The sequence below is a fragment of the Setaria italica genome, chromosome I (assembly GCF_000263155.2).
Source record: "Setaria italica strain Yugu1 chromosome I, Setaria_italica_v2.0, whole genome shotgun sequence".
NCBI classification, from domain to species: Eukaryota; Viridiplantae; Streptophyta; class Magnoliopsida; order Poales; family Poaceae; genus Setaria; species Setaria italica.
In genome coordinates this window covers 518,643-545,837 of record NC_028450.1, presented here as the reverse complement: position 1 = coordinate 545,837, position 27,195 = coordinate 518,643, and the positions used below count along the sequence as shown (strand labels likewise).

Here is a 27,195-nt window from a genome sequence, read left to right as displayed (position 1 = left end):
GTTAGCATAATAGTAATGGGAGCAGTGAAGACGGAATGACTCATTTCTCTCACATCTATTCTAGACACATAAAGGTCTAGTTCTTGCGCAATTTGATCAAAAATAGCTTCTTTGGTATCTGAACAGATGACATATGTCTGCGACATTTAAAGTAATTCTTCAGCTCTCATGTTGGAATAGTAGGAATTTGATGCGTTATATGACGAAAGAAATGATTTGAACAATGGAAAATTTATACATGCACTTTTGGTTGCCTACTCCTGTTTATTGCGATAACACCTTCGTGTTTACTTCGTTCTTAAGGTGGTTACCATTCGAAAAGGTCGTAGTTTGAAGAGATGAAAGTGCGTTGCATCTTGGATAGCTATTTATATAAGATAGTCCTAGTTACGAATAGTCCTAGTTACGAACATCTGTAGGTAAAGGTGGACACGTATGAAGTGTCGTGACGGCTAATCTTCTTATCGTGTATTTGTCGTGTCATGCAAGTACTGTGCATGGAAGTTGTGTTGATCTGTGTGTCTATGTCTTGTATATGTGTGATATCCTTCGGTCGACAACATGGTATATGTTAAATTAATTAATTGTAATTATTTATCCTTAGTTTGCTGAAAAATATTTTTAAGCCTGAATTTTTTGATTGAGATCATCGTGAAGATTAATTAACTGAAGAAACGAAAATGTTATTTAATACGTAACCACCAATCAATGTTTAACGGAAATAGGTAGCTGTTAAATTTTAAATGAAGGCTAAGGTTTAATAAAAAACAAATTTATTTTGCGACAATCATTAAATTTGGGCCGTATTGAACTTGACTCAACTATGAGGTCACAGTGAAAGTATGTACATATTCAGGTTTTATTCATTGGCCCGACTAGTCTTAGTAGAAGACTATACATGTGTGAATTTTATTCATATTTTTTCCCCACTCTATCTCTAACTTCTGAATGGATCGTCATGAAGGACCTAAGCAAAGTTAGGACGCAGCAATGTTGAGGTGTCTGGTTGAAGCAGCAGCGGAACTACCATGATGTGTGTGTATTACTGAAGTACCTAACTTTTTTGTTTTACAAAAAATCAAATATACTTCAATAATTTTTCTTATTTAAAACTTTATTTTTTAGTTACGATTAGGGCTCAACGAATTAAGGCCAGCTTCTCATGTTATTTCCATGTATTGGGCCGGGACTAGCCCATTCACCCCAAAAGGCCCAACAGTTGGTGTAGTAAAGAAGCACGAGGTCACCAGTAGCTTTGACCGCGGACGTCTGACTTCCTACGTCTCCTTTCGTATGTTCTGTTTCTCACTCCGTGCGAATTCGAACCTTGACGGCTCTCAATATCCTCAAAACCTAGGTCTAGGAGGGGAGCATCAATCTGGCCACCACCCGAGGTGCAGATGTGTAGCGGCGGTCGATAAGAGAGAGGAGGCCGGTTGGTATATGGTGGATAGTTAAGAGCTATGTAACGATACTTGTTGGATTTGATTTGCCAAACTGATCCGTATTTCGTTTCGAACAGATCGGAGTAAGGAAGATGGGGAGGAAATGTACGTTGCCAATCTCATAGTGCTACGCGCGCTAGATGAATCGTTCGCTGACACTGAGACAGAATTGTCTCTGAAATCCAAGTGATTTGCAGGTTAGTTGATCAGTATTTAGTCTCTGCATATAAAGATGGGAGTAGATCTATATAATTTTGCTTACTTTATACAAATGGACACGAATATTCACCGTAAAGAAATCGAAAGGCAGTTGACTAAGTAGGAAATGCTATTATTTGAACTGCAGGGGTCATAGATATATGAAGTTCCCCCACAGAGTAGGTGTATAGATACTTGTGGATTGTAAATCATGACCATATTTTTGGTGAGACTCAATGTTGTTATAGTAGGCTGATGTTGTCAATAAATTGTTGATGTCAAATAACTATGTATTTACTATTATGTTGATAAGTTAAATTGAAGACGTAATTTTAGTTGAGTCATCAGCACTGCAGTGTGCAGCATAGCCGTGGTATAAGTATAATTTAGGTAACGTAATTATAGATCATATAATTTTATTATGTCGTGATTGTAGTATAAAAAAATATAGATCAGACGGTTACATATACAGTGTTAGTGTTTGTACCCCATATTTTATACGACTATATTTGTTCATTGCAAACTTTAATTTGTTCATGCTCAAATTGATTAAATTATTATGATTCATCCTTTTTATATTGACTCGTGTAGAATGGCAACAGAAGAATTGTGTCCTATAAGTGATATTGGAAAGATATTCCAATGGTACGATGATTGGTACGGAAAGATTAGTACCAATATTACTGAGAAGGTACAATAATATTGGCTAAATATCGTTAATCGGAAACTCACTGATATCTGATTTTCCAAAACATGGGTTTTTCTATTTCAGGAAATAATTAGGCTTAATGGAGAATTAGTAGTACGAGAGCTGGGTCGCTTGCTAAACAGCACACAACTGTGCTTTAGGGCACGTACAACGGGTTGTCGAGTGCCGTCTGCGTCCTGCCACTTTTCCACAAAACATCCTCGTATGGTGACTGGTGAGGAGACGGTCCCCTCGTCGCCTCGTGAGGCGACGGCGAGCGCTCGTGCTCCAAGAGGAAACCAACGGTAAAACACGCGTTGTATGCATCGTCTCCTCTCGACGACGGCGCTGGCGGATCCGCTGTGACGAGCGCGCTTTGGTGCGGAGAGATCGGTCGCTTCCCACTCTGTTTCACAGCAGAGATTGCACCAAATCCTCCACCGATGCAACTGAAGAACAAAGCGGCAGCGGAAAAATGGATCAGAACTGGGGAAAGGGAGCTGCGGCAGCTTGAATCTCCGCTCACCTGCAGATCCGGGTCTCCGCTCCTCGATTTGCTGCAGGTGCTGCCTCCCCACCTGCTGGCACCTGCAGATCTGGCCGGCTTGACCTTCGCGGAGCTCGCCAAGGCCACCAATGGCTTCGCGGAGCGCAACCTCGTCGGCCGCGGCGGGTTCGGGGCCGTCTACCGCGGCGTGCTGGCGGATGGGTCCATGGTCGCCGTCAAGAAGATGCTGGACCCGGACCTGGACCGGAACCTGGTGCCACTCCGCGGCTGCTGCATCGCCGATGACGACATTGAGGAAGGGAAGCAGAGGTTCCTCGTCTACGACTTCATGCCCAACAGCGCACTCGAGGACTTCATCTACAGGAATAAGGAAGCGGCGGCGTCAAGGACCTGCATTACGGCGAGATGCGCGCGTGTGGCGGACTTCGGGAGCCCCCGGAGCGGGGTCATGGAGAAGTTCGTGCTCGTGGGGATCTTGTGCGCGCACGTGATGGTGGCGCTCCGGCCGACCATCGGCGACGCGTTGAGGATGCTGGAGGGGGACATGGACGTACCGGAGCTGCCGGACAGGCCGCTACCGTACGGGCACAGCCTCATGTTCAGCGAAGCCGGAAGCGTCTTCAGCGCCTCGCCGGCATTCAGTGGTCCGCTGGCCCCGTTCATCACTCTTGTACTGGCTGTAAGCTTGATGGTTTCCGCAACACTTGCTGATTTTGTTGGCATGCAAGTTCAGGAAAAGTAGTATGTTTTGGAATTTCAATATTGATGCTTAATTTGTGATGATTGGTGAGATAAACTTCCTGACTGTCCTGATATTGACTATTTTGTAGGCTATAGCAAATTTTGGTTGACCTTTAAACCCCATTGGATTTCTGATATATGACTGAAGTCTCTTTTAGTAGTTCAACAATGATTCAACAGTGATTGAATTGAGATTCTGATAACACTGTAAATAATTTGTTGGTCTTTGCAGTCTGGGAGAGCTAGCTTGGGCGAAGATTTGTATCAAGCTATAACCACGGAGTATATTCCTATAGAGGAAATCTTTGTTTCTCTCAGTTTGAAAACTGAGCATAGTGTGCTCGAGACTATAAACCGGTTGGAGGGTGCAGTGTTTGCATGGAACCAAAGGATTTTAGAGGAAAAGAGCAAGAAGTCCCCAGGACGGTATTCCTGGAACTTCATGGAGTATCGTTCGTCAGAACTTGACAAGATGTCGGTGTGCATCGAAAGAGTCGACACTCTTGTGCAGCTTCTGAAATCCAGATTCCCCAACCTGCCTCCAACCTTTATAGATGTTCTAAAGGTCCAGTACAACATGGTAAGTTTGGCATCCCATCAGCTGTGGATTCTGAATAATGTGGAAGATGTTCGATAGGTCTAAAATGATGTAACTCTGAACATGGACTGAAGAATAACTGCTGTGTACATATGCAGGACATCGGGCACGCCATCGTAGAGGCCTACTCTAGGATTTTGTTCTATTACATTAATATAAATATATTCGAATATCATTTATATTCATGTTTCAAAAAGATAGTGCAACTATGATCATCTTATTTATGCTTGATCTTACTTTTTTTTCAACAAGCAACACAATAGTATACACAAGTCTTATTTACGATTGATCGTGGCTATATGCGGACATTAAAGACTTAACAGACAACCAAACAGACAATGGGTTGTACGCGCTATCTATTTAGATGTCTTTATGTGATGTGACATCATCATACAGATGACAAGGTGTCTGTGGGTTGTACATACCCTTAGCCGTACCTACATAGAGAGCAATAATCGGCAAATAAGTGTTTCTTTTCAGTTTCAAGAAATGGCAACTTGTTCAAGAGTATGATAGATATGTACGGCGGGGTGGGGATCACAGTGGGCGAACTGCGCGCAGAAGCCGTGGCGGGAGCGGGTGAGGGGGCGAGGCGGGGCGCCGACGGTGTGGTGGAATCGGGCAAGCAAGCCGCGAGGCGGCGGCACGGCGGGACGTACGCGGCCGGGCGGGCATGGATCGGCGGCGCGGGGGAAGTGCGCGCAGAAGGCGTGGTGAGAGCGGGCGAGGGGGCGAGGTGGGGCGCCGCCGGCGCGGGGGAATCGGGCGAGCAAGCGGCGAGGCGGCGGCACGGCGGGATGTAAGCGGGCGAGGGGGAAAAGCGATGGATCGGCGGCGCAGGGGAATTCGGGGAGGGGATGAGGCGGCCGGTCAGCGGCGGGGTGGGGAGCAAGGCGGCGGGCAAGCTACGAGCGGTCGGGGTGGGGAGGAGTGGTGGAGCAGCCGCGGCGGCGACGGCCATGGTGGCGGCGTGAGACGAGATATCCAATCCAAAACGAAGCGAATCGAAATCGGCAAGAAATCTTACAAATAGAAGCGATCCGCCGGAGGCAGCAGACTTTCGCCGGGAAGAGCTCGAAAGCTAGCTGACGCGGGACGGAGGGAGTGCGCTTTGGACGATGCGTTTGAGGATGCGTGTATAGATCTACGGCGCAGGGTTGTTTTTACGGACCCGTACATGGAGGCGGTATCCATACGGTTCCGTAGGTCGGTCGCACCGGGAGGCCGAGAGGGGGTCGGTCTGTAATTTTGTGGGCCGCTCATTATTGTTGTTACTGTTTGACGGCCCAATACACAAGCCCATTACCGAACAACGTCCTTTCCTTTCCAGTCCAGTCCACTACTCCACTCTGGCTGGTGGTCCCTGAAAAACGGGTTAAACCTCCCTATGTTCATGTGTAACCACTTTGCAAGCCTCAATTACATATGATATACAAAATACAAGCTCCAAAAATCTGGCTAAATATGTAATTGATCCATACCACAAAACCAACTATATAAATATTTGCATCTTGTGCTCATCTCACATTATAGGATACATAGGGTGAGTTTGGTATAGCTCCAGGAACGGCTCCCGGACCCGTTTTAGATGGAGCTGTGCCAAATGGCTTCAAAGGAATGGCTCCATCGGAGAAGTCAAGTGTAGCTGGAGCCATTTTTCAACAAGCGAGACCGAGCCGGAATTTGTGGCTTCGTGCGGCTCCGTCTCGCAAGCCAACCCCATCGGTTACGTAATTGCCACTCAACTTCGCCAAAATTACATCAAAACTGCCACCGCAGGCAGACAGAAGGACGCGCTCCCTCTGTTGCACCCTCTTGAGTCACACTCCCTCTCTCGCGCTCGTAGGTAGAAAGACGGCGACGCCATGAATCCCCTCCGGCGCCCAACGCCGGCGAGCAGGGAGGCTACTTCGGGTGGGGAAAACAGTGGATCGACTGTGGCTGACCTCGATCCGAGGATTGGGGGTGCTGGAGGCTCCGCATCTGGGCCGGATGGCACCCTTCCCGGACCGGCGGCAGCCAGCCAAGCGCTAGCGCAGCAGGCGGCCGGCCAGGCAGCGGCTCACTAGGATGGCAGCTCATGGGCTAGCGGTCCGGTGGCCGCCTCAACCGCGGGCGCAGGAGCGTCGCATATTTGATAAGAGAAAACAAGCAATGGTGCATGGATCTAAGGAGGCTTGGAACATGACTATAAAGTACTTCCAATTGGAAGATTTGCTTGCAACAGAGAAAATGTCAAAAGATTGGTCATTATGTGTTGAAAGAAAATGGTTGATCAAGTAAAACTGAATCTAATGAAAATGCAAGCATATTTATTTCAAGTAGTGTGCTACATTCATCATGTGAAGGCCTCGAATTATAATAATTCTTTGAAGAAGATGATCAGAATAGTAAAATTGTTTTCTAATGTCGAGTTAATGAAAGGCAAGCTCGTGTGGGACTTAAGAAGGCATTTGGATAAAGGGGTTGATTGCAAAGTGAATGGCAAGCAAGGGCTTGATGCCAAAGAATCTAGCTATGATGAAGAAACAAGAAAGGAGATTGACACTAAGGCACCGAAGGTCATGGACAGGCTCATACTGGGAAGGATTAGTCATCCTTGTATCTATTGTGAAAAGTTGTGACTTGTGAAGTGGATTTCACTCATGCAAGCTAAATTTTGAGGTTGAAGTGCTCGATACAAACAGACAAAGATTGATGCAATCCTCGTGAAGAGATAGTGATCAAACTATGGCATGAAGAAGTGTTGAAAATCAAGTGGTGGAGTTTATTTATTCTTAGATCTTTTCTTTATGAAACATTTATTCTTGATCTGAATATAAAAAAGGGTACGGGGCAATTAATGATTTTGAAAACGCGAAATAGCTGATGAGTGAAGTTGTGGTACGGGGCAATTAATGACTTTGAAAACGCGAAATAGCTGATGAGAGAAGTTGTTGTTTAGAAATAGGAAAGTGGAATGAAATCTAGCCTTAGTCAAATATTTCATATCTCTTCTTGTCCAAACAGAAGGAAAAGAAGACAATTTGAGCTGAGCGGAAAATCTATGCAAGAAATTTTACTAAATTTGAAAGAAATTGTATTGAGAAGTAATCTCTATGGAGTTAGAGACGCATCAATTTGCGTCAAAGGTCCTAGATACATAACCGCTCAAGATATAATCTTACCGCCTTCCATAGAAATCGTTGATACGATACAACCTATAGCTAACTTGAGAGAGCCGATTGATTTCTATATTGAGTTACAGATCAAGAGAGATCGCGGATATCATACGGAACTCAGAAAGAACTCTCAAGATGGAAGTTATCCTATAGATGTTGTATCCATGCCGATTCGAAATGTGAATTATAGTATTTTTTATATAGATATTTCGTACAAGTCTCGGTGCTAAAGTATCCTGAGTTGATAAGAGATACACAAAGCCTCATGAACATTTAATATTGCTTCAGCCACGGCAAAATAATTTTCAGTTTCTACTGACTCTATCTAGGCTATCCTGCTTAGATCTATCAAGTATAGGTGCAGTCCTAGGGTCTATTTGGACGCCGCTGTAGGATGCCGTATCGAGGCTCTGGCTGCACCGCAGGTGTGGCGGACGATTTGTCCACCACACTCTTGGCAAGCTGTAGCGCAAAATTGAATTGCAACACTGGCAAATTCCGGCCGCGCCAGACTTTTCTGTGATCAATCAAATGATTGACTAAACAGCGGCGTGGAGTTGTGGCGAGTTATGGCATGGCTTGGCTACAAACCAAACACAGCCATAATGCGAACACTATATAACAGTGTGCATGGCATACTAAGGAGGTGTTTAGATACATCGTGCTAAAGTTTAGTACCTATCACATTGGATGTTTGGATGCTAATTAGAAGTATTAAATTCAGGCTAATTACAAAACTAATTGCACAGATGGAGTCTCATTTACGAGATGAATCTATTAAACCTAATTAGTCCATGATTTGACAATGTGGTGCTACAGTTTCCGTTTGCTAATGATGGATTAATTAGGCTTAATAGATTCGTCTCGCGAATTAGCACAGGTTCTGCAATTAGTTTTATAATTAGCTCATGTTTAGTCCTACTAATTAGCATCCGAACATTCGATGTGACACTGTTAAAGTTTAGCACCTAGTATCCAAACACCCCCTTAGATAGTCCCAAGAAACTTAGCTCCCAATACACAGTACTCCCTCCATTTCTTTCTGTAATATTCCTCAAAATTGAGAAATATTAATTTGAGTGAAATTTCAAAAATTTAAAACTTTTTGTTTGAATTATGTGCTCGTTTTGGTTAATCAATGGCAACTTCTCTAATCTCTCCTAGAATTCCCTATTAAATAAATTGTATAATTATTTTCAAAACATGAGTGCTAGTTTGATTTCGATTTTCTTAGACTTTATTTGGATTTCATATTTTATTTAGATTTTATTTTATTTGAGTGAGTTTGAATTTTAAATCCTATTCAAAATTCAAACTAAAAATAAAATTTAACTAACCTATCTAACCTAACCAACAGGACCAAACCAGCCTAGCCCACTAACTTCCCTCTCCCTCACCGGCAGGACAGCCCCTAACCAGCCCAGCCAGCCCACCAGGCTGCCACCGCACCCCTCTTCTCTCCCTCGCTGACATAGGGCCCCCGCATGTCAGCTTTATCCCCTTCCTCCCGTTGGCGCCTCCCTCTCTCACCCGCGCGCCTACGCCGCTACTGCTTCATTGGCACCCACGTCACGCACCCTCTCCCGCTTCACGACAACGTGGGGAGCGTCTCCGCGCACCTCCCCGCAGCCCTAGCTTCACGCACGCACCCATGACCCCCCTTGCATCAGCTCCCATGGTGGGGAAATCCCCGCCTTGCTCCTGCAATCCCACCGGCCCTCGCACCCACGGCCGCAAACCCTACCTCCGCACTGCGGGATGGCCGCCACATGCCCCCACAGCACGACCGCCGAGGATAAACGGCCGCGCAAGCCCACGCCCGCGCTCGCTCCCCGCAGCCCTAGCCCCGACCGTGGGCTATAAATACCCCTGGCCGGTAGCCTTCTCCACCCATCCAAAGCCTCGGGGATTCTCCCCTTCGGTGCCGCCACCAACCCGAGAGGAAGAAAAGGGAAGAGGAGGAGAGGAGGAGAAGATGGCCGCGTCGGGGGAAGCTACCGCCGCCTCGGAGCCGCGGGCCACGCTCGGGAGGAGAAGTCGGAGTTGCTCGTCCGCGTCGCCATGCTGAGGAGGAGGAGCTGCAGCCGCCGTCGTCTGCAAGCCGTCATACCGTGAGCCTTCACCAGGCCAGTGACGCCTTCACCATGCCAGTGACGCCTTCACCTCCATCCCGCCATGGGCGCTGCCACCCCTTCTCTCCCTCTTTGGCGAACCTGTTCGGCCTTCGAGCCGCTGCCCTTGACCCTTGCTTGCCTAGCCTTTGTGCCTCCGCCGTTGCTCAATGATGATTCCGTGGCCTCCCCACGTCGGCCGCCCACCGCGGTGCTCGCGTCTATGAGCCCGACTACGACTTCAACCATGATGGATGTGAAGACTAGGGATGGTCCTTCGTTCAAGTCACCTATGAAGTTGGTGTCCAGCATACTACATGTTCCCGTTGCGTGGATGATTTACCTTTCATGATTCAGTCCCGATGGACTTGTACCGGCATGTGCCGAGATGATGTACTAGATATTATGCTATTATTACTATGTTGCTACTTTATTTCTGTGTTGGTATAGATTTATACTATCTGAGACAAGGATTCGCACGTGATAGCCTTCCTGGGACTATCACGGAGGTGCGTAGGCTTGGATTCTCAGAAATGAGAATCCAAGCCGTTTCACTCTTTTGACAGGGATATTTCCAAATCTGAAAAATTCTCTTTTGATAGTCTTATTTCAATCTAACTACCCATCCACTTAATGACTGTCTCGGGTTTGACGCGTGACCTTTCATTTTTCCATACAAGATTGGCTATCTGAGCATCTAGAAGTCTGGGCCTTGGTTAATCACTTGTTTACGAGGAATAGCTTATACATGATTGTTTTCCTTGATCATTGTGCCAAAATGAAATAGAACTATTAAAAAAGAACGGAGAGAGTATCTAATTATAGCTCTAAAATAATCCTTCGATCATCTTTATCGTCTCCCCAAACCATCTTCCTCCCACTCTCTCCTCATGCCTTACATTGGTATTTGGTAGATTGAACATTTTAAACCCAGCATGAGCATGCTGAGTTCTGGCCCGCCCACACTTGAGTAGGGCCAAACTTGGTCAGCGAAAAATCAAGTTTGAAAAAATTGGCTGGTTCCTGCCATAATTTTTTAATTTATTTTTATAAAAGTATAAGGTAGCGTTTGGATGTATATATTGAGCCTCAGAATTCGGAACTGGTATTGGTGCTCCAAATGCCAAGTGTTTGGATGGTCTAGAATTCGAAATTGGAAATCAACCCCAATACCAGCTGGCATTCAACTCACTCTCATCCCGTCACACTCGATACCGAGCCATCCGCCTCTGTATTGGATGGAATCGTCCTCCCCCGTACCCTCGTCAGCACCCCTCCCCTTCCTTCTACGCGCGGCCACTTCCTGCTCCCTTCACCGGTGAACTGTTCCGCACTTCCCTTCCTCTGCCCAAGACGCGTCGGCCCTTCCTTCTCCCTTCACCGGCCAGCTGCGGGATCCCCGTCTTTTTCTCTAGCAAGGCAAGGCAAGGGTGGCGCGAGCTCGGCCCTAGATGCGGCCTGTCTTCTTCTCCAAAGCGGGATCCCCATCTTCTTCTCCGACGAGGCAAGGCGTGGGTGGGCGAGCTCTGCCCAGGATGCAGGCGGCGCGGCCCCTCCCTGCTCCCTTCGCAGGCAAGCGGGGCCGCCCCATCTTCTTCTCCAGCGGGATCCCCGTCTTCTTCTCCGGCGAGGGAAGGTGAGGGCGGACGAGCTCGGCCCCGGATGCGGGCGGTACGACCGCTCCCTCTCCCTTCGCTGGCGAGCTGCGCCACCCCATCTTCTTCTCCAGCGGGATCCGACGATGCCTAGGTGGCGCGCTCCGCCTCGGGCGAGCAATGGCTCATCGCAACGGCACCCAAGTTACGGCCCGCAGCTTTCTCCGACGAGGCCTGAGCGTCATGGAGAGAAGAAGATGTGAAGATGAGCAGTCAATTCTTAATTCCAGGATATATACATCCAAATGTGAGTTGGATTTGTCTATCTCATAAAATTTCATCTACATACAAACAATGGTTTTGGTATTGTAACTCAATACCAATACTAGTCTGATTTGGTATTTGATTCAATTCAATGCCAAAGTTTCTAATACCAACATCCAAACGAAGCCTAAGGGAAATCCGAGCTCGGTAAAAAAAATCAGCCCAAGAACAATCGTGGAATAGTCGTGGGCAGAAATTTTCAGTCCGAAATGTGAATCCGATTTATTTTCAGCTCGACCCGATTCCGACTCAAGCCTGACAGATGTCTAATATTTGCTATATCTATTTTCAATGGATTTCATCATGTCGTTTCTTGAACTTTGTTTTTTGTAGAAATCAATTTATTGCATGAAACGAATGTCTTGTCTTTTCTCTCTCCTCTTTAATAGTGTCGAATCGGTATAAAGTTCTATATCAAAACATATCAAATGCTATGAAAGCTATCCAAACTAATGTTTCTTTTTACCAAAGCAAGAAGGGGAAGCTGTATTTTTATATAATTTTTTATTCTAAATCTGTTTAACTCGCTCCATAAGGAGTCGAAGCTAGATCAGATGGATGCTACTTATATGCTCTAACTACTAGGCTAAATACTCTTTCACTATCCAAACTAATCTTATCTCCACTATCATCACACCTATAATATACTCTCTCTATTCTTGAATATATGACACTGTTGACTTTTTGACAATTTTTGACCAGCAATATATATTTAACAAATTAGTTAAATAAAATAAAATGAGTACATCTACTATAATAAATATTTAAATTTTACTTATAATTTATCATTTTACAAAAATATTTATATAAAAAAGAATAATCAAATGAATAAAAAAAGTCAATGGTATGTTAAGAGCAACTTCAGAAGTCTCCTAAAACATTATCTCCTAAACCTGTCTCTTCTAAAATTTTCTTTCCTCAAATACTATCATCCCACAACCCACAACAAATCTTCAAAAAATTACCTCATCAATATTTTAAAATAGGTCACGCTATCAGAAGTAGACCCATCCAGTGGGCTGCCCTCTCTTCCCCCTCACGGTCTTCGTTGCGGCACGCACGCGTCCAACCCGAGCTGCACCAGCACCGCGTACAGCGATGCAAACAGCTCATGCGCTGTGGTCTTCTTGGCAACCGTCCATGGCAAGGGACACAGGGCCTGCCCAACCGACTGCGGGGCCTTCGGGTTGACTTCGTCGTCATTGCTGCTAGCGCGTACGAGGTGGTGCGAATGGCGAGGGAGGTGGCCGGCGTGGACACGCATGCACGCGTGCATCCCAAGCTGCGCCAGCACCGTGTCCAGGTCGCCCATAGCGGGGCGAGGCTGCCCCTGAGTGTCTCTGTTGCCCACATGCGTCGGCATGCTCGGTGCCCCGTCGCGTCGGCCATGCACGGCGGCAGCGATTTTGCGGCCTTGCATGTCTCTGCAGCTAGCCTCGAGACTCGTGCGGGACGATGCACCGAAACTCAAGGCGTGACGCGTGGTTGTAAGGTGCGGGGAATAGCATCGCGCGCGTGTGGGGAAAGGAAACTCAGGGCGATTGGGGGATATGCGTGAGTCCGGAGCTGGATTCGCGTCCGGGTATTTTGCGGTAGATTTGAGGAGTCGTTGGAGGCCTTTTTTTTACTGTTTTTCACTAATTAATACTCCCTCCATCCTAAATTATAAGTCGTTTTAAGAATCTTGGAAAGTCAAAGCATCTCAAGTTTGATCAAAATTATAGAGAAAATTATAAAGATTTATGACATCAAATAGGTATACTATGAAAATATAATTGATGAAGAATCTAATGATACTTAGATGACATCATAAATGTTATTATATTATTATATAAATTTGGTCAAACTTGAGATATTTTTACTCTTCAAGATTCTTAGAATGACTTATAATTTGGGATAATTTGGGATGGATAAGTATATTAAGAGTGATTGATGGGAGTTCTTGGAGTCCGTTTGAGAGAAGTTACCGCCGTAAAAATGGCTCGTCCAAGCTTCCAGTCAGCGGAAATTGACCGCGCGGGCCTGCCTGAGGTGCCACTCACTCGTGCTACGGGACAGTTGGCGCGGGCGCGTGTGCCACGCTTCTTGAACTCCTCGCCATCCGAATCCAACTCGTGTCACCGTATGCTCTCCGGCAGCCTCCTGCTCCTCCCCTCGCATCCCAAATTCACCTCGCCGCCGGCCAGGTCGTCGCGGCCCCGCCCCGGCGCCCGCCATCACCGACCAAGCCTTCTTCGCCAGGATCGCACCGCGCGCCCAGCACATCGCCGAGCCCGAGCGCCCCTTCCACCGAAGCAGGTCCGCCTCGAACTCCTCGCTCCAAGTCGCTGCTCTCCTCCTCCTCCGCCGCCCCGCTACTGGCACCGGAAATGCAGATCCGCCTGGACCTGGATCGATTCCTTCTTCCGTGAGCAATCATGCGTGCATCACTGCAGCGATTTGGTGGCCGCGGTGGAGTAGTGCTGTTGCCAGTTTATTTTCCCCAAAAAAGAATAATTGGGGGTCAACTTCAAGTCTTAACCACCATGCGCTAGTAAATGTGATGTGTCACCGTTCTAATCTCTAACCATCTGTTTGATCCCAGCTTCAGGCGATGCTTCTGGTGGAATCGGAGCCTCATCTCTGACCGCTGCCATGGAGCAGAGTAGCGATGGGATGCCAAGGCAGCGGTGAGTTATCCGATCCTCCTCTGCAGCATTTATGCTCGTATGGGGAGCGCAGTTTCCACCTGGAGCTTGATTGTTTGAGAATCTGGTGGCGATTTGCTTCAGTAAAATGGGGGCTTCAGCTTATAACGTTGTAAGCTGAGTATAGGCATTTAGTCATTACTACTCCCTCCATCCCAAATTATAGGTCGTTTTGACTTTATTAGATTCATAAACTTTGTTATGCACTTAGATATACCCTATGTCTAGATGCATAATAATATCTATGTATCTAGAAAAGCCAAAACGACCTATAATTTGGAACGGAGGGAGTAGCACACTGTTGCAGTTCATTTTTCAGCAATATATAATGGGTTCTTACTCTTAGTATACTTTTTGCTGACAAGTAAAACCCAAGAATCGAAATTGACATTGTGAACTGCAAAATTTATAAGAGGACCGCCTGCATAATGTTCACTTGATTATCGCTTCCTCTTTTAGGAGGGACTTCAGTTCAACAAATCACTTGAGCAACTCCGACGCGGTTGCTGAAGGCATGGTAATGCCACATGGATCCAGTGCTACTAAATAGTTGTGTTTCCATATATGGACATCTATTGTACTACATTTGGCAGGGAGCTGTTCCTTGACATATCTGAACCATTTTGTTATGAATTTGAAAGCTCTGTTTACACCAAAACAAGAAAGTACTAAAATGAGCACAATCTTGGATCAATTATTTTTTAATTATTCATACCAAACTATCAAGAATACCTTTTGTTACCTGATTGGTACAATAATAAGGCTCTGGACCAAATGTTGTGCTACTGTAACAAAAGCAACCTGTGAGGAACTCTACTTATGCCATGTCTGCATGTTTATACTTTGCCTGATCCATTAGAAAGGTGCATTCAATAATTTATATATATAATTTGATTTTGTTATTCCCACTTATGTGATCCAACTGAATGGTTAGTTAGTTAGTTTTCTGGTAATTCTATAACTTTTGTTAATTGAATGGTATGCTGGTGCTTAGGTCATTTTTTAACTGTGATTGCAGACTGATATATCACATGAAACTTCGAAACATTGGCAAGATATGGAATCAGAAAATACAGGTAGGTGCTTGTTGATTGATCATTAGGTCCTTGACACACCATGGTTCAATTGCTCGAGAGAACAAACGATCCATGGTTAAACTTCCACATGCCCCAATCCAGGAAAGGCAATGCATGGCATGTCCACATCATCTCACATACAATTTCTGTGCTCCCTTTCTGCTAGAAAAGGTCGTCTAAAGTGGCACCTGATTTCCTCAAGCATTATATACAAAGATATAGTGATATACAAATGAGCAACCTTCGTCTAAGTCTAATCTGTATTTCAAATGCAGTTAGGTACTTTATTATATGATACTTTCAGGCTCATGCTTGCATTCATAAATATAATGCCATCAGCATTTATTTATCAAGTATTACCTGTCTCCTATTGCTGTAATTTTGTTCTTTGCTACATTTGCATATTCATTGAATAGAAGTGTATGGATTATGTGTTTAGATCATTTTTTTGGTTTCAAGCAGAGGTTCCACCTCAAAAGAAGAATGTGCACGGCTTCAATGAGTGCAGTAGTTTAAAAAATCTTGAAAGGACCAAATGCAGATGGTCACCAGAGGAAAGTTTTTAGGACTATAATTTTATTATTCGTGTGGTTTTTCTTTTTTATTCCATCTTGTCTGCTAAGAGAAAGAAACTGATTGTTTTTTTCCAGGAAGATGAGCTACTCACTCAATTGGTACACAAACATGGGACAAAGAACTGGCATAATATTTCATGTGCTATACCTGATCGAAATGCACATGCATGTTTATCAAGGTAATTTACTTATTATTTGCACCATACCTGTTTTTTAAAAAAAACAAAATTATGAACGTGACGACATTTGTTCCATTTTATCTTGAATTACTATATTCGGCATGTTATATCCTCTTATTCTAAAAAAAAAAATCGACCAACCTAAGAGGAACTAGGTGGCATTGTAAAAAAGAAATAGGCAACCAAATTCAAGCTAGAGGACTCGAATCTTGTCGGTGGGTGTGTGCACCCGCACCTTCCACCAATTGGGATATGCTCATTACCTTATATTCTATTGTTTTGATAATTTGGTGTGCTAAGTTTAGCTTGCATTACCAGAACAAGCTGCTGTGACCACCATGGTGATATTTAGTCAGCAGCTGCAAATTGTCCTCCTACCATTGTTCTATGCTGTAGCGGCCATAGCCTTCTATGTCGATATTGTTGCATGTTATGGCCACTGCTAGTTTGATCTTATTAAGATTTCTATTCCAAGTGACACACCTGATGGTTGCTCGTGACAATTCACAAAAGTTGTTCTTAGGAATCATGATTCTCCATATATTGCAATGCAACTTTTGCAATAGAAACTATTATGGGAATATGCCATCTTCTATCATCATCCTAAGTGGAAAATATGATGCCTCTGTTGTAAAGTGTAAACAGAGTAAGTTGTTTGGCACCTTATATGATCTTTTCCACACTCATACTGCTTCAGGACTTCTCTAGGTAAGGGTGTAAAGGTCAAAAAGAAAAAAAAACTGCATTACAGATTTCTTAGACAACATGTCCTGGAAGTTGTTTACACTATTAATTTCATTAATCATTGTTATATATTAGAAGCCTTAATAAATTTGACTAGTGATGTGGGAACATCCAGTAAAGCATTGACAATCTGCATTTGAATTCATTAGCTACTTAATGTTTTTTTTTTCACTTTTGTGCTAATGGACCTTCAACGCAGATGGAAATACGTTCTAGACCCAGCAATAAATAAAGAGGCTTGGTCGCAACAAGAGGAGCTAAGATTGATTCGTGCACATCAAATATATGGAAACAAGTGGTGTAAAATGGTCAAACATTTCCCAGGGAGGTATGAATGGATGGTCTCACCTGTAAAAAAAAAAGACAAACCACCTCTCCTTCTGTTAGCTACCATTTTTGTCTTTTGATTTTCATTATTTCCTTAGTGAGAGCTCATTATGCATATACCCTCTTCAAACTACTGTGAGGGTGGCACTAAAGTTATTGACATCATGTACAACCAGGACAAATAATGCACTCAAAGAACACTGGAGGGGTTCTATGAAAAGAAAACTGGATTCATATTTAGCCTCAGGGTTGCTTGAACAAGTTCCTGACCTTCATGAAAATCTATCAGTTCTGCAGAGCAGTCAGTCAGATAGTCCAAAGGACAGCAAAGTTTCATCTGATAGAAGTCAATTTTCGTCAATTTTATCTACAAGGTCCAAACTTAAACAAGAGATCAGAGAACTAAGTGAAAATGCTGATACTTCAGTAGGAGAAAGCTCTGATTTCATCTATGCTAAAGCACTTGATACCCATTCAGCCAAAGTTTCTGAAAGTATAATAACTAAACCGCAGCAGTGTGCGAGAGCAAGAAAGAAACTGGATTCGGTGTCAACCCCAGTGAAGCTCAAGGTGGGCATCGCTACCAAGGCTTTGCTGTTGTTTTATGCACTTCAAGTTTTTTATGTTTACTGATCTGTTTATAGGAGTACCAAACATCAAAGAAAGGCCTTTGTTAGTTCATGGATTTGAAGACAACAGTAATTCTGGATCAACTGTTGCATTACTGTAGAACATAACCTTAACCGATGAAAACCATGCATTTTAATTCGCTGTCAAAAGCTTACTGTGCATGCATCTTTTGATGTAATAGAACATCTATGACTGCTTATGCTTTCACATGATTCATTAGAAAAGGTTAATTTAATTCTTTATATAATCTTGATTTTGTTACTAATTTCTGATCTGCCTAAATGATTTTGTCAGCATTTAATTCTTGGTAGTTTTGTAACTTGTGTTAATATAATGTTATCCAAGTTCTTATGTCAGTTTTTAACTATGGCTGCAGAGTGATTTACCACCTGAAACCGTCAAATGTCGTCAAGAAATGGAATCAGGAAAGACAGGTAGTAGTTAGAATACATCTTCATTATCGGTTGCTCGTTTGCCCAAGTAGTGGGATGATGTTTTCATTGATGATACACATATAGTAGGGTACTTTGTAGTATAATAGGTTTCATGTGATATCTGATATCTTCTTGCATCATTATGATTGTATTGCTGTTCCTGTTACTGATACATCATGGTTAGCTTTCATATAACACTATCAAATGCTCTCCTATAGGTTAAATTTGATTAATTGTTACATTCACATCTTTGAAGAATAGAAGTGTAGAGTTTATGTATTTAGATTTGGCTTTATTTCAAGCAGAGGGACCACCATGCAAGAAAAATGGCTACTGCTTCAAGGAGGGAAGTAGTTTGAAAAATTCTGAAACGACCAAAGGAAGATGGTTAGCAGAGGAAAGTTGTTATCAACCATAATTTTTTATTAACCATGTCAGCTTGGGTTTGTTCCATCATGCCTACTGAGAAAACGAAATTGTATTTTATTCCAGGAAGATAAAATTCTCACTAAAATGGTTACCAAACATGGGCTGAAAAACTGGCAAACTATCGCATCTGCTATACCTAGCCGAAATGCACAACAGTGCCGAATAAGGTAATTAACTATTCGTTTATAGTACTGTACTGCTTGTTCCTTTTTGTATTTCTACATGTGACAGTTTATATTTATTTGATCTTAAATTAGTTTCTTGTATAGGTGACATCCTCTTTTGTTCATCATTTTGTTGCCTATGTTTAGCTTGCATTGCAATCACAATCTGCTGCAACCATCATGCAGTTGTCAGTCTACCACTGTTCTACTCTGAAAATGCACCTCTGTCAATACATCTGTTCACTGTTAACCTGTGCTTATAAAGATTTTGATCTCGAGCAACAAAACTGGATGCTTGCACTTTCTTTTTTTCTAACACACAGGAAAACTGTGTGTCAAAGTAAGATAATTGGTTCCAAATACAATCTTCTTGAGGTCGGGTCGTCTTTGATATGTAATAGGTGTTTAAGTTCTTAAAACTGTAGCTCTCCTGTTAATACAATGATACGCAGGTCTCCTGTGTGTTTGAGAGAGAAAAAACTTCGTTAATGATCCTATTTGACACTTTTCATTTCTTTAATTACAAAATCTCCTTTTATGGGTTGGAGTATTGACTAGCGACTAGTGAGAATATCTAGTATGCATTCGCACTCTGCATTCAACTTTTCATTAGAACTGCGAATATTTTTTTCACTTTGTGCTGATGGGCCTTCAATACAGATGGACACGCAGTCTTGACCCAGCAATAAACAAAGAGGATTGGTCTGAAGAGGAGGAGCTAAAATTGATTCGTGCCCATCAAATATATGGAAGCCAGTGGCTTAAAATGGTCAAACATTTCCCAGGGAGGTACGATTGGATGATCTTTACTGTAAAAGAAAACAGAGAAAAAACTTGCACACTGACACCTTCGTCAGTTTATGCTGCATCCAATATTCCCTTATTTTGTCAGTTACTGTTGTTTTTCATCCTTCCGTTTATACTAATTCAGTATGTCTCTACTCTACTAAGAATCCTTTTATGTGCAACCAGGACAAATCATGCACTCAAAGAACACTGGAGAGGTCGTATGAAAGGAAAACTGAATTATTATTTAGCCTCAGGACGGCTCGAAGAAATTACAGACCTGAAAGAAGATATATCAGTTCCAGAGAGCAGTCAGTCAGATATTCCAAAGGACAGCCAGGGTTCATCTGAGAGAAATCGACCACCATCATCTTTACCCCCAAGACCCAAATCTAAAACTGACCTCTCAGAACTTGATGAAAATGCAGATACATCAGAAGAGGAAAGTTCCGACTGCATCTATCCTAAAGGTCTTGATGCTCATTCAGCCAAAGTCTCTGAAAAGATAATGGCAAAATCAAAGCAGCGAGCTAGAGCAAGAAAGAAACTGGATTTTCTGTCGACCCCAGTGGAGCTCAAGGTGTGCACCGCTGCAGCAAGTTGTCAAAGGCCTCCCCCGAAAATGGAACAAACAACTCCAGCCAGTGACAATAGCTCTCCGTCAGATGTATGCCAAGGTATTCCACAAAATGCTGCATCAGAACCTGTGGATGTGGTTATACCAACAGCTGCTAGTAACCATCCCAATGATGTTCATTCATTGGCAACCCCAGATCCATGCTCACTGGAGATACATGAGGCGGATGCATCAGATCTTCTGGACATGTCCTACTGTGATGGCTTGATGATCGATTCTCCTCTTTATCTGCATGGCAGTAGCTTCATATAGAATGAAGATCGTCACTTAGACAGTGCAACGACAAGTATTGCGCTTGCTCCGTTGCACCTTTTTGGTACCAGGAGATGATGAACTGAGGTACAAACTTGATGCTGTCTTCCTATAATCGAACAGCTCCACGTATAAGGAGCTCGCTGCGTGTTGGATGGAATTTTTATATTGCATAAGTTGCAATTCTGTTCTGTTAAATGTCACTGTCTCACTGGTTTGGAGGGCAGTTTTCTATTTTCAGTTTGTTTAAACTACTTGCTGGTTTGACGCTTTGGGTTTGAGGGAATGTAGGTCCTTTCCAGAAACCAACTTTTCCTAACTTTCGGAAGGCCGAACATCCCAATTCCCAACTGGACAGAGACTTTCTTATGTCCTGTTTTGGGTTGAATCTAGCTCGACATAGATATAGGAATGCGCTGTGAATAATTTTTCACATACGAAATACAAGATTAGAAATCTACTCCAATTTAAAAATTAATAGGAAAATGAGAAGAAAAGAAAAAGAAAAGTCCACCTTTTTTCAGCAGAAAAAAAGAAGGCCCCTGAGGCCCACGAGCGCTCTTGGGCCGTTTTCGTTACCAGCTCAGTACTGGGCCGTGCGCTTTCATCTCAAATCGAGCAGTCCCACAGCTTCCGACCCGCAGCAGTCGGCAACGGCGGCTGAGAGCAGCCGCCGAAAGCTGCCACTGCCCCCCAGCCGTGGCACTCTTCTCTTCTTCCCTCCAGCAACCAAGCGAGGAAGGAGGAGCAAGCCTGTTCCTTCGGCACGGCCTGGTACCTCCCTCTTGGGCAACGGCGATTTCTTGAAGCAGAAAGGTGGGCGTAGCTTCTCCTTGGAAGCTGCGTTTCGTTGCTTCGATCTGAGCTAAGGCCGAGCTGAAATTGGTCTCCTCTGGAGGCGGCCATGGTGAGGAGCGCAGGCGGCGTCCACAGGCGGGGGTAGTCTGCTGGCCTTCTCTTGATTCAATTCAGTGCCCCCTGTTTCTTGGTTCAGAAGTCAGAACATCATTGTTCTTCTAGTTCTAGCCTTCTAGGCAGTTGCTGTTTAGCTGTTAATCCAGAAAAGAAGCAAGAATTTTCAGTGACATCCGCCTTGTTTTGCATTGTAGGACGTCTACCAAGCCAACAAGTTGCTCACGCGAAATTGATTGGATTGCAGAAGAGGTGGGATTGCATAACCTCCAGTCTACTAGTATTTTACACGAAGTTTGCAATGAATTGAATGTGGCATCTGTAGTCCAAAACTAAACTGGTATCAGCTGAAGTTTGGCATGTTCTTACTTCTTAGATCCCAATCATATGGGGGCTGCTTCACTCATACTCATTATTCTCAATTTCCCATAGCTTATTGCAGAAGCACATCCTTTCATGTTTCAGGCAATATTCCATCATGTCAAATATTCATTCTATATGGTATTTAATCATTTCTAATCCTTCGAATGGATTTGATATAGTACATATTCTCTGGATGAATTCCTACTGCAGCATGATGAGCCCCTACAAGCTTCTGAATATTTCGACGATGAAGAACCGGAAGGGACAGGTAACCGTAGTTTAATCAATTGTAATTTCAATTCTTGGCTAGATTAAAGATTTTGCACATCCGTTTCCTCACAATCTGTGTCCACTGTGGTGCTAGAACAAACTTTCTTAATCAATTGTCTTGTCGAATTAGCCGGCATTTCTTAACTAATACCAATCATCGCTGATGAAACTACTTTCTCAGTTTCTCTACAACCAAGCAAGAGTTAGTCTCCTACATGTGCATCTATATGACAGAAATTGCTCAGTATTAGTGTTCAAATTTTTCTCTGCAAACTATGTGTAATGTATGATGTTGGCATGGTGATGGTTATGACCAAATGTATTTTTATGAGTAAATATGTAACAGTTGTGCTTGGAACATCATTACCCCCTATGCCATAGTGTCAAACCTCCCAGCATATTTTTCTTATAGAAGTCTTCATTGATAAGTCTTGTAATAAGAATGCTTTTGTAGCTAAAATGATAGGTCGCGGTGATTTCAGTAAAATTCTTAACAAACTGAGTAAATGAAGAGGAATGGAATAATTGCTAGTGTCTTGGTTTTTTTGACAAATCTTATTAGTGTCTTATGAGAGGAAATAGTGGTACCAAACATGGACGCTCATCTGTAATATGATGGTGTAAGACTGTAATTTGGCTTATGTTAGACCTGTGGATGCAAATGGTGACCTGAATTGGAGTCAACTTTGGAAACAAAAAATGTATAATGTTAATTCTGCATTCCCTCAGTTAAATCATAATTTTCTATAGCATTTCTGTCTTCATAGCAATAGTTTGGAAGTTTGCATCTATAACTACCACTTGCACTCCTGCCAGCTCATTTTATGTCTTTTAACATCTGCAATCTCAATAGTTTTGATTCAACTGTCTCACTGAATGCCTGCCTTTCAAGACAGTTTCATTCAAGAGGAGGGGGGCATGGTCACAAGAGGAAAGTTATTAGTTCATATCAGCTACCTTTATTTTTGTATATTGTTCTGCATTAGTGAATTGTTGAAACAAAATTAGTTGTATTTCAGGAAGATGAGATTCTGATTCAAATGGTGGATACACATTCCTCAAAAGATTGGTCAAGCATTGCACGGGCTGTGCCCGGTCGTAGTCGAAAGCAGTGTAGAGACAGGTAGAATTACAGGACTCACATTATTTGGTTGCATGCCTTCTGATTCCAAATGCAAATAATTCAGCCTAGGTTCACTTCTAGTTTTAATTTGATTTGATAAAAGTTCCATGAGAACTATGTAGCTCCATATGTATGCCTATGTTTGCTTGCATCTATGGCTGTTGAAACTGGGAACTTGTCATATGCCACCTATTTTGGCCTGTTGGCCCTATGGAAGACTCATTGAAGACATGTTTGCTGCTTCCACATCTCGCACCTTCTACCATTTTTCCATTTTTAGCACATTGCAATCTCCTTTCAGCAAAGGAAACTATATGGTTCTTGAGGGAAAATATTGTTCAGATGCAAGCAACAAGGCAGAACTACACGCCTGTAAGAAATTAAATTGCTTTAGAAATGGCTTGTCCTCTTGGACTGTATGGATTTTAATTTCTACTTTTAAGTCCAAACATGGTTTGCACTGTTTTATTACATACAGGTGTAAGAAAGTCAATATTACCTCTATTTAAATTAATTTTCTCAAACAGTTAGAGTAATAAATAAAATTTTGGTGTTTGGCTTCTTGTATGCTATTTTTAGTGCTGTGACCAATGAACAGCTTTGTCAATTCCATATTATATCTTTGAAGACAAGTGAGTCAAGTTAATTGGTTAATATCTCTGTGGGCCATAGAAACATTTAAAACCTTGATGAACTATAAGTATTGTTAGTCACAAAATACAATTACGAAGCAGTAGCATTTTCATGCTGACGATATTGTATAAATGTATTGAATTCTAGAACTTTTTCAGCTATTCCATGTTTGATATTTATCCTTTCATATCTTTGTCTCCAAATTTGCTGAGTATTTTCCTTATTAAAAATGAGGATGCAGGTGGACGCATTATCTTGACCCTGCTGTGAACCAGATGCCGTGGTCGGAACAGGAGGAGATAGATCTTATCCGTGCTCACAAAATTCATGGAAACAAATGGTGTGAACTGGCTAAATTCTTTCCTGGGAGGTGAGATCAAGATGATAAACTAAAACTTGAAGACTAAAGCTCTATTATTCTGTTTGTACCATGCTCCTAGTAAAATTTAATAAATAATAATTCGTACTATGCCGCTTATTTATAGACTCCCTACTCTGCTATTAACCAGACCATAAAATTCATCTCCAGTCATTTAACCACTAGCTAGATATAGGTAGGTCTTTATTATGTTACGTGAGCTTACAAGTTTTCTGCTTTCATACTTTATGTTGTTATTATTTTTTGTTATTTTATGTTTTTGTTCATTATCTTTGTAAGGATTCAGCAAACTTTTATCCCTTTAGACTACCTTGAAATGTTGAAATGGTTATCTCTTGTGCTACCAGGACAGGGAAGGCAATTAAGAATTACTGGACTGGTGCTATGAAGAAAAAGATTAAGTCAAATTTAGGTAGTGGATCGCCAGAGCAACTTTCACCCTGCCCCAATGATTCATTGATTCCAGTGGGTAGGGACTCCACCGCAACAAGCAGTCAAGATTCATCCAATAATATTCCAATTTCATCAGCCGACCTGCCAGTAAGACTTAAATCTAAACATGGACTCACAGAAGCTTGTAGAAATGCATGTACACTGAAAGAAAAAGGTCCTGATTCTATACATGACGAAGGGTCTATACCTCATTCAGTTAATGTCTCGCAAATGGTGGATGGGCGAACAGTTGGATCTAGTTTGCGCATACTAACCGAGGAAAAATTGGTTTCGCCGTTGAGTTCAGTGGATGAGAAGGTCTCTTGTGTTGCAGCGAATTCTCCAAAGCCCCTGAAAGAAGAGGAATCAACAAACTTTCTGGAAATCCCACCAGCACTTAGTTTTCAATCAAGCAATGTACATTCTGATGCGATTTGCAGTAGTGCTGATCCAGAGTCACGGCAGCTACATCTGGCAAGTATAGCAGATCTTCTAGACATGTCATATTGTGAGAGCTTAATGGTCATCGCACCTGATTCAACAAATGATGAAGATTTCAAGCTTGGTATGTGATGTTAGTTTCAAACAAATAATCCAGGGACTGAACCTGGAGAAAAATCAATAATTCTGCTTGTTGGACTTCAAGTCCATGCAACTTTTGTTCATTTACTTGTAAATCATTTAATATTGCCGAGATTCTACATAAGGATTTGATTGCAGAGGGATGCATAAGCCACTGTCACTTCTGCTGTTCTGCACTGCTCTGAAGGTTAGGATCTAACTGAGAAAATCTTTTTCTGTCAGCACCCAAAGCAACTCAGAAAACTTTGTGATATTAAATTGAACAAAAATAAACCCAAAAATTGCCTAATGTTCTTTGGCGACGGTAAAAAAATGTCCTATCAACTATGTTTTAAAATTTCACGAAATGTTAGTGGGAATGTATTGTGAACTTGTGCAATTAGATCTCCACTGGCCCCTGTTGACTCTTCTACTCCATATCGGCGTATCCATTTCTCTGCCGGGAGGCCCCGAGCATCTGGATCAGATCAAATCAAACCTGTTAAATCACACCTGATGCGGGCCAGCAGACCTCGCCCACGTGGGTAATCCTCTATGGCTATTAAGATTAAAATCGAAAATTACCCACGTGGTGAGAGATCTCATGTTTAAATTCTAGGGGCCGAAATTAAATAACATAATTGCAGTACTATTTTTGCTTTTCAGACTTGAATTTTGCACAAGAGAATGCAAAGAGGATCGAAATCAACAACAATCTGAATCGGATTAACAGTTCTTTAATATTTGGTGAACAATAAAACATCAAGCTTACCTTTATATGCGCCATGTTGCAGACAGATGGAGCCAGTGGCAGTCAGCGGTAAGTAGGTGTTGACAGTGGCGGACCCAGGTTTTCACCAAGGCTAGGGCCAAGTTGTAAGGCTCATGAGTCATGACACAACAATGTATATACGAAAATATCATATACTACCGTAAAGTCTAAATTGTCTTCTAAATTGACTATCGTAGCATAATATTTCCTCAAAATCTACACAAATAGCACAATTATTAGTCGATTCTAGTACTCCATTGTGCTGCCATAAAAATCGTGTGTGTGGCCCCCAATAAATTGCTTCACTGAGTTTATTCTGCAATTGTTTACACTTAAACGGAAACAGGATATAATCAACTAATTGTTAGTTGACTTTGCCTTTACTAGTGTTTGCTACACAGCTGCATGGTGAACTTCGAATCGCTGCCTCCTATGCGACAAGATGCAAGCAAGCACAATGGCCACAAGGTAAGCTGGGCACGCTAGCACTGGTCTACGGATATACGTGCTCATGCTCGCTGGTTGCTGCTCTGCTTTCCGTGTCAGTTGACAACCAAGGACGCTTCGGCAAGGCCACAAGGTGGCAGACGGCGTGCATGCAGTGGCCTAGCAATGGCGCAAGAAGCTCGGGCCGGGCATGCTTCTGCAAAGAAGCTAAGAAAAATGCAGAAAGAGAGAAGGACATAGGCGTACAGACCAAGAGAAGGCACGTAGACGTGGTAGGTGTGCTGGCCTGGAATGCAGGAATGAGGATGGGACTATACCTTGCTACAAGGCTCAAGACTAGGGCCACGGCCCTACTGGCCCTACCCACAGGTCCGCCCCTGGGTGTTGAGATGGATCAAATCAAATATGTCATACTGCAACCTCATCCTTATCGAGTCAAATACAAAACAAACACCATCCAGATTCCTTTTCGAGAGAAAAAAAAACATAATCCAGATATAGATCAAATAAATACAAATACGAAGGAACAGTATCATCAACTGAATAAAAACACATAAATTTCAAACATGTGGCAAAAAAAAGTTCTAATAACATGATGAACTGAGTAAAATTAATGGATACAAATATAGGTACTAGAATTGAAAGAAACTTTTAGTCATATTGGAATGCTTCAACAAGTTACGCACATACATATTGGAGAATCACCTCTTTATGTGGTGGTGGTGGTGGAAATGTGAGAGGACACCAAGGTTCAAATCCTAGTGTCCAAGATTTACACACACTACCGGTGATTTGTAGGTATGTAACAAAAGGCACTCTCGTGGGCATCAGGACGCGCGTGTACTGTGCATACCTGGTTGTGTGCGTGTGTACTTCTGATAAATAAGAAAAAGCTGCACATATATTGTACTCCCTCCATCCCAAATTGCTATTCGTTTTGGCCTTTTTTAGATACATCACTTTTGCTATGTATCTAGACATAAGTATATATCTAGGTGTATATCAAAAAATGTG

General features: G+C 42.8%; 2 protein-coding genes across 13 annotated transcripts; both read left to right on the top strand.

Moving 5' to 3' along the window:
• The first annotated feature begins 13,425 nt into the window (after positions 1-13,425).
• On the top strand, positions 13,426-20,543 carry LOC101778961 (snRNA-activating protein complex subunit 4). Of its 7 annotated transcripts, none has more exons than XM_004951171.3 (13): positions 13,426-13,667; positions 13,954-14,038; positions 14,516-14,573; positions 15,075-15,132; positions 15,595-15,690; positions 15,787-15,886; positions 16,830-16,958; positions 17,134-17,527; positions 17,964-18,021; positions 18,327-18,422; positions 18,518-18,617; positions 19,275-19,403; positions 19,587-20,543. In XM_004951171.3, the coding sequence occupies exons 2-13, from the start codon at positions 14,004-14,006 to the stop codon at positions 20,287-20,289; spliced, it is 1,956 nt and encodes a 651-aa protein (XP_004951228.1). In that variant the 5' UTR covers positions 13,426-13,667; positions 13,954-14,003; the 3' UTR covers positions 20,290-20,543. The 7 variants fall into 7 exon arrangements, with proteins under 7 accessions (XP_004951228.1, XP_022683263.1, XP_022683260.1 ...); XM_022827528.1 differs by having other exon boundaries at positions 13,443-13,667; positions 13,960-14,038; positions 17,056-17,527; XM_022827525.1 differs by having other exon boundaries at positions 13,443-13,667; positions 17,056-17,527.
• A 397-nt stretch (positions 20,544-20,940) lies between these two features.
• Positions 20,941-25,771, top strand: LOC101777738 (transcription factor MYB3R-1-like). 6 transcript variants are annotated; one of them, XR_002678373.1, is made up of 8 exons: positions 20,941-21,228; positions 21,399-21,453; positions 21,775-21,832; positions 22,688-22,769; positions 22,858-22,957; positions 23,832-23,960; positions 24,317-25,170; positions 25,757-25,771. XR_002678373.1 is itself a non-coding variant. In XM_022827835.1 (7 exons), exons 1-7 carry the CDS (start codon positions 21,194-21,196, stop codon positions 24,972-24,974), a joined length of 1,074 nt encoding a protein of 357 aa, XP_022683570.1. In that variant the 5' UTR covers positions 20,941-21,193; the 3' UTR covers positions 24,975-25,143. The 6 variants fall into 6 exon arrangements, 5 of the variants coding, with proteins under 5 accessions (XP_022683570.1, XP_022683605.1, XP_022683586.1 ...); XM_022827835.1 differs by lacking the exon at positions 25,757-25,771 and having other exon boundaries at positions 22,731-22,769; positions 24,317-25,143; XM_022827870.1 differs by lacking the exon at positions 25,757-25,771 and having other exon boundaries at positions 22,727-22,769; positions 24,317-25,143.
• Positions 25,772-27,195: the final 1,424 nt, after the last annotated feature.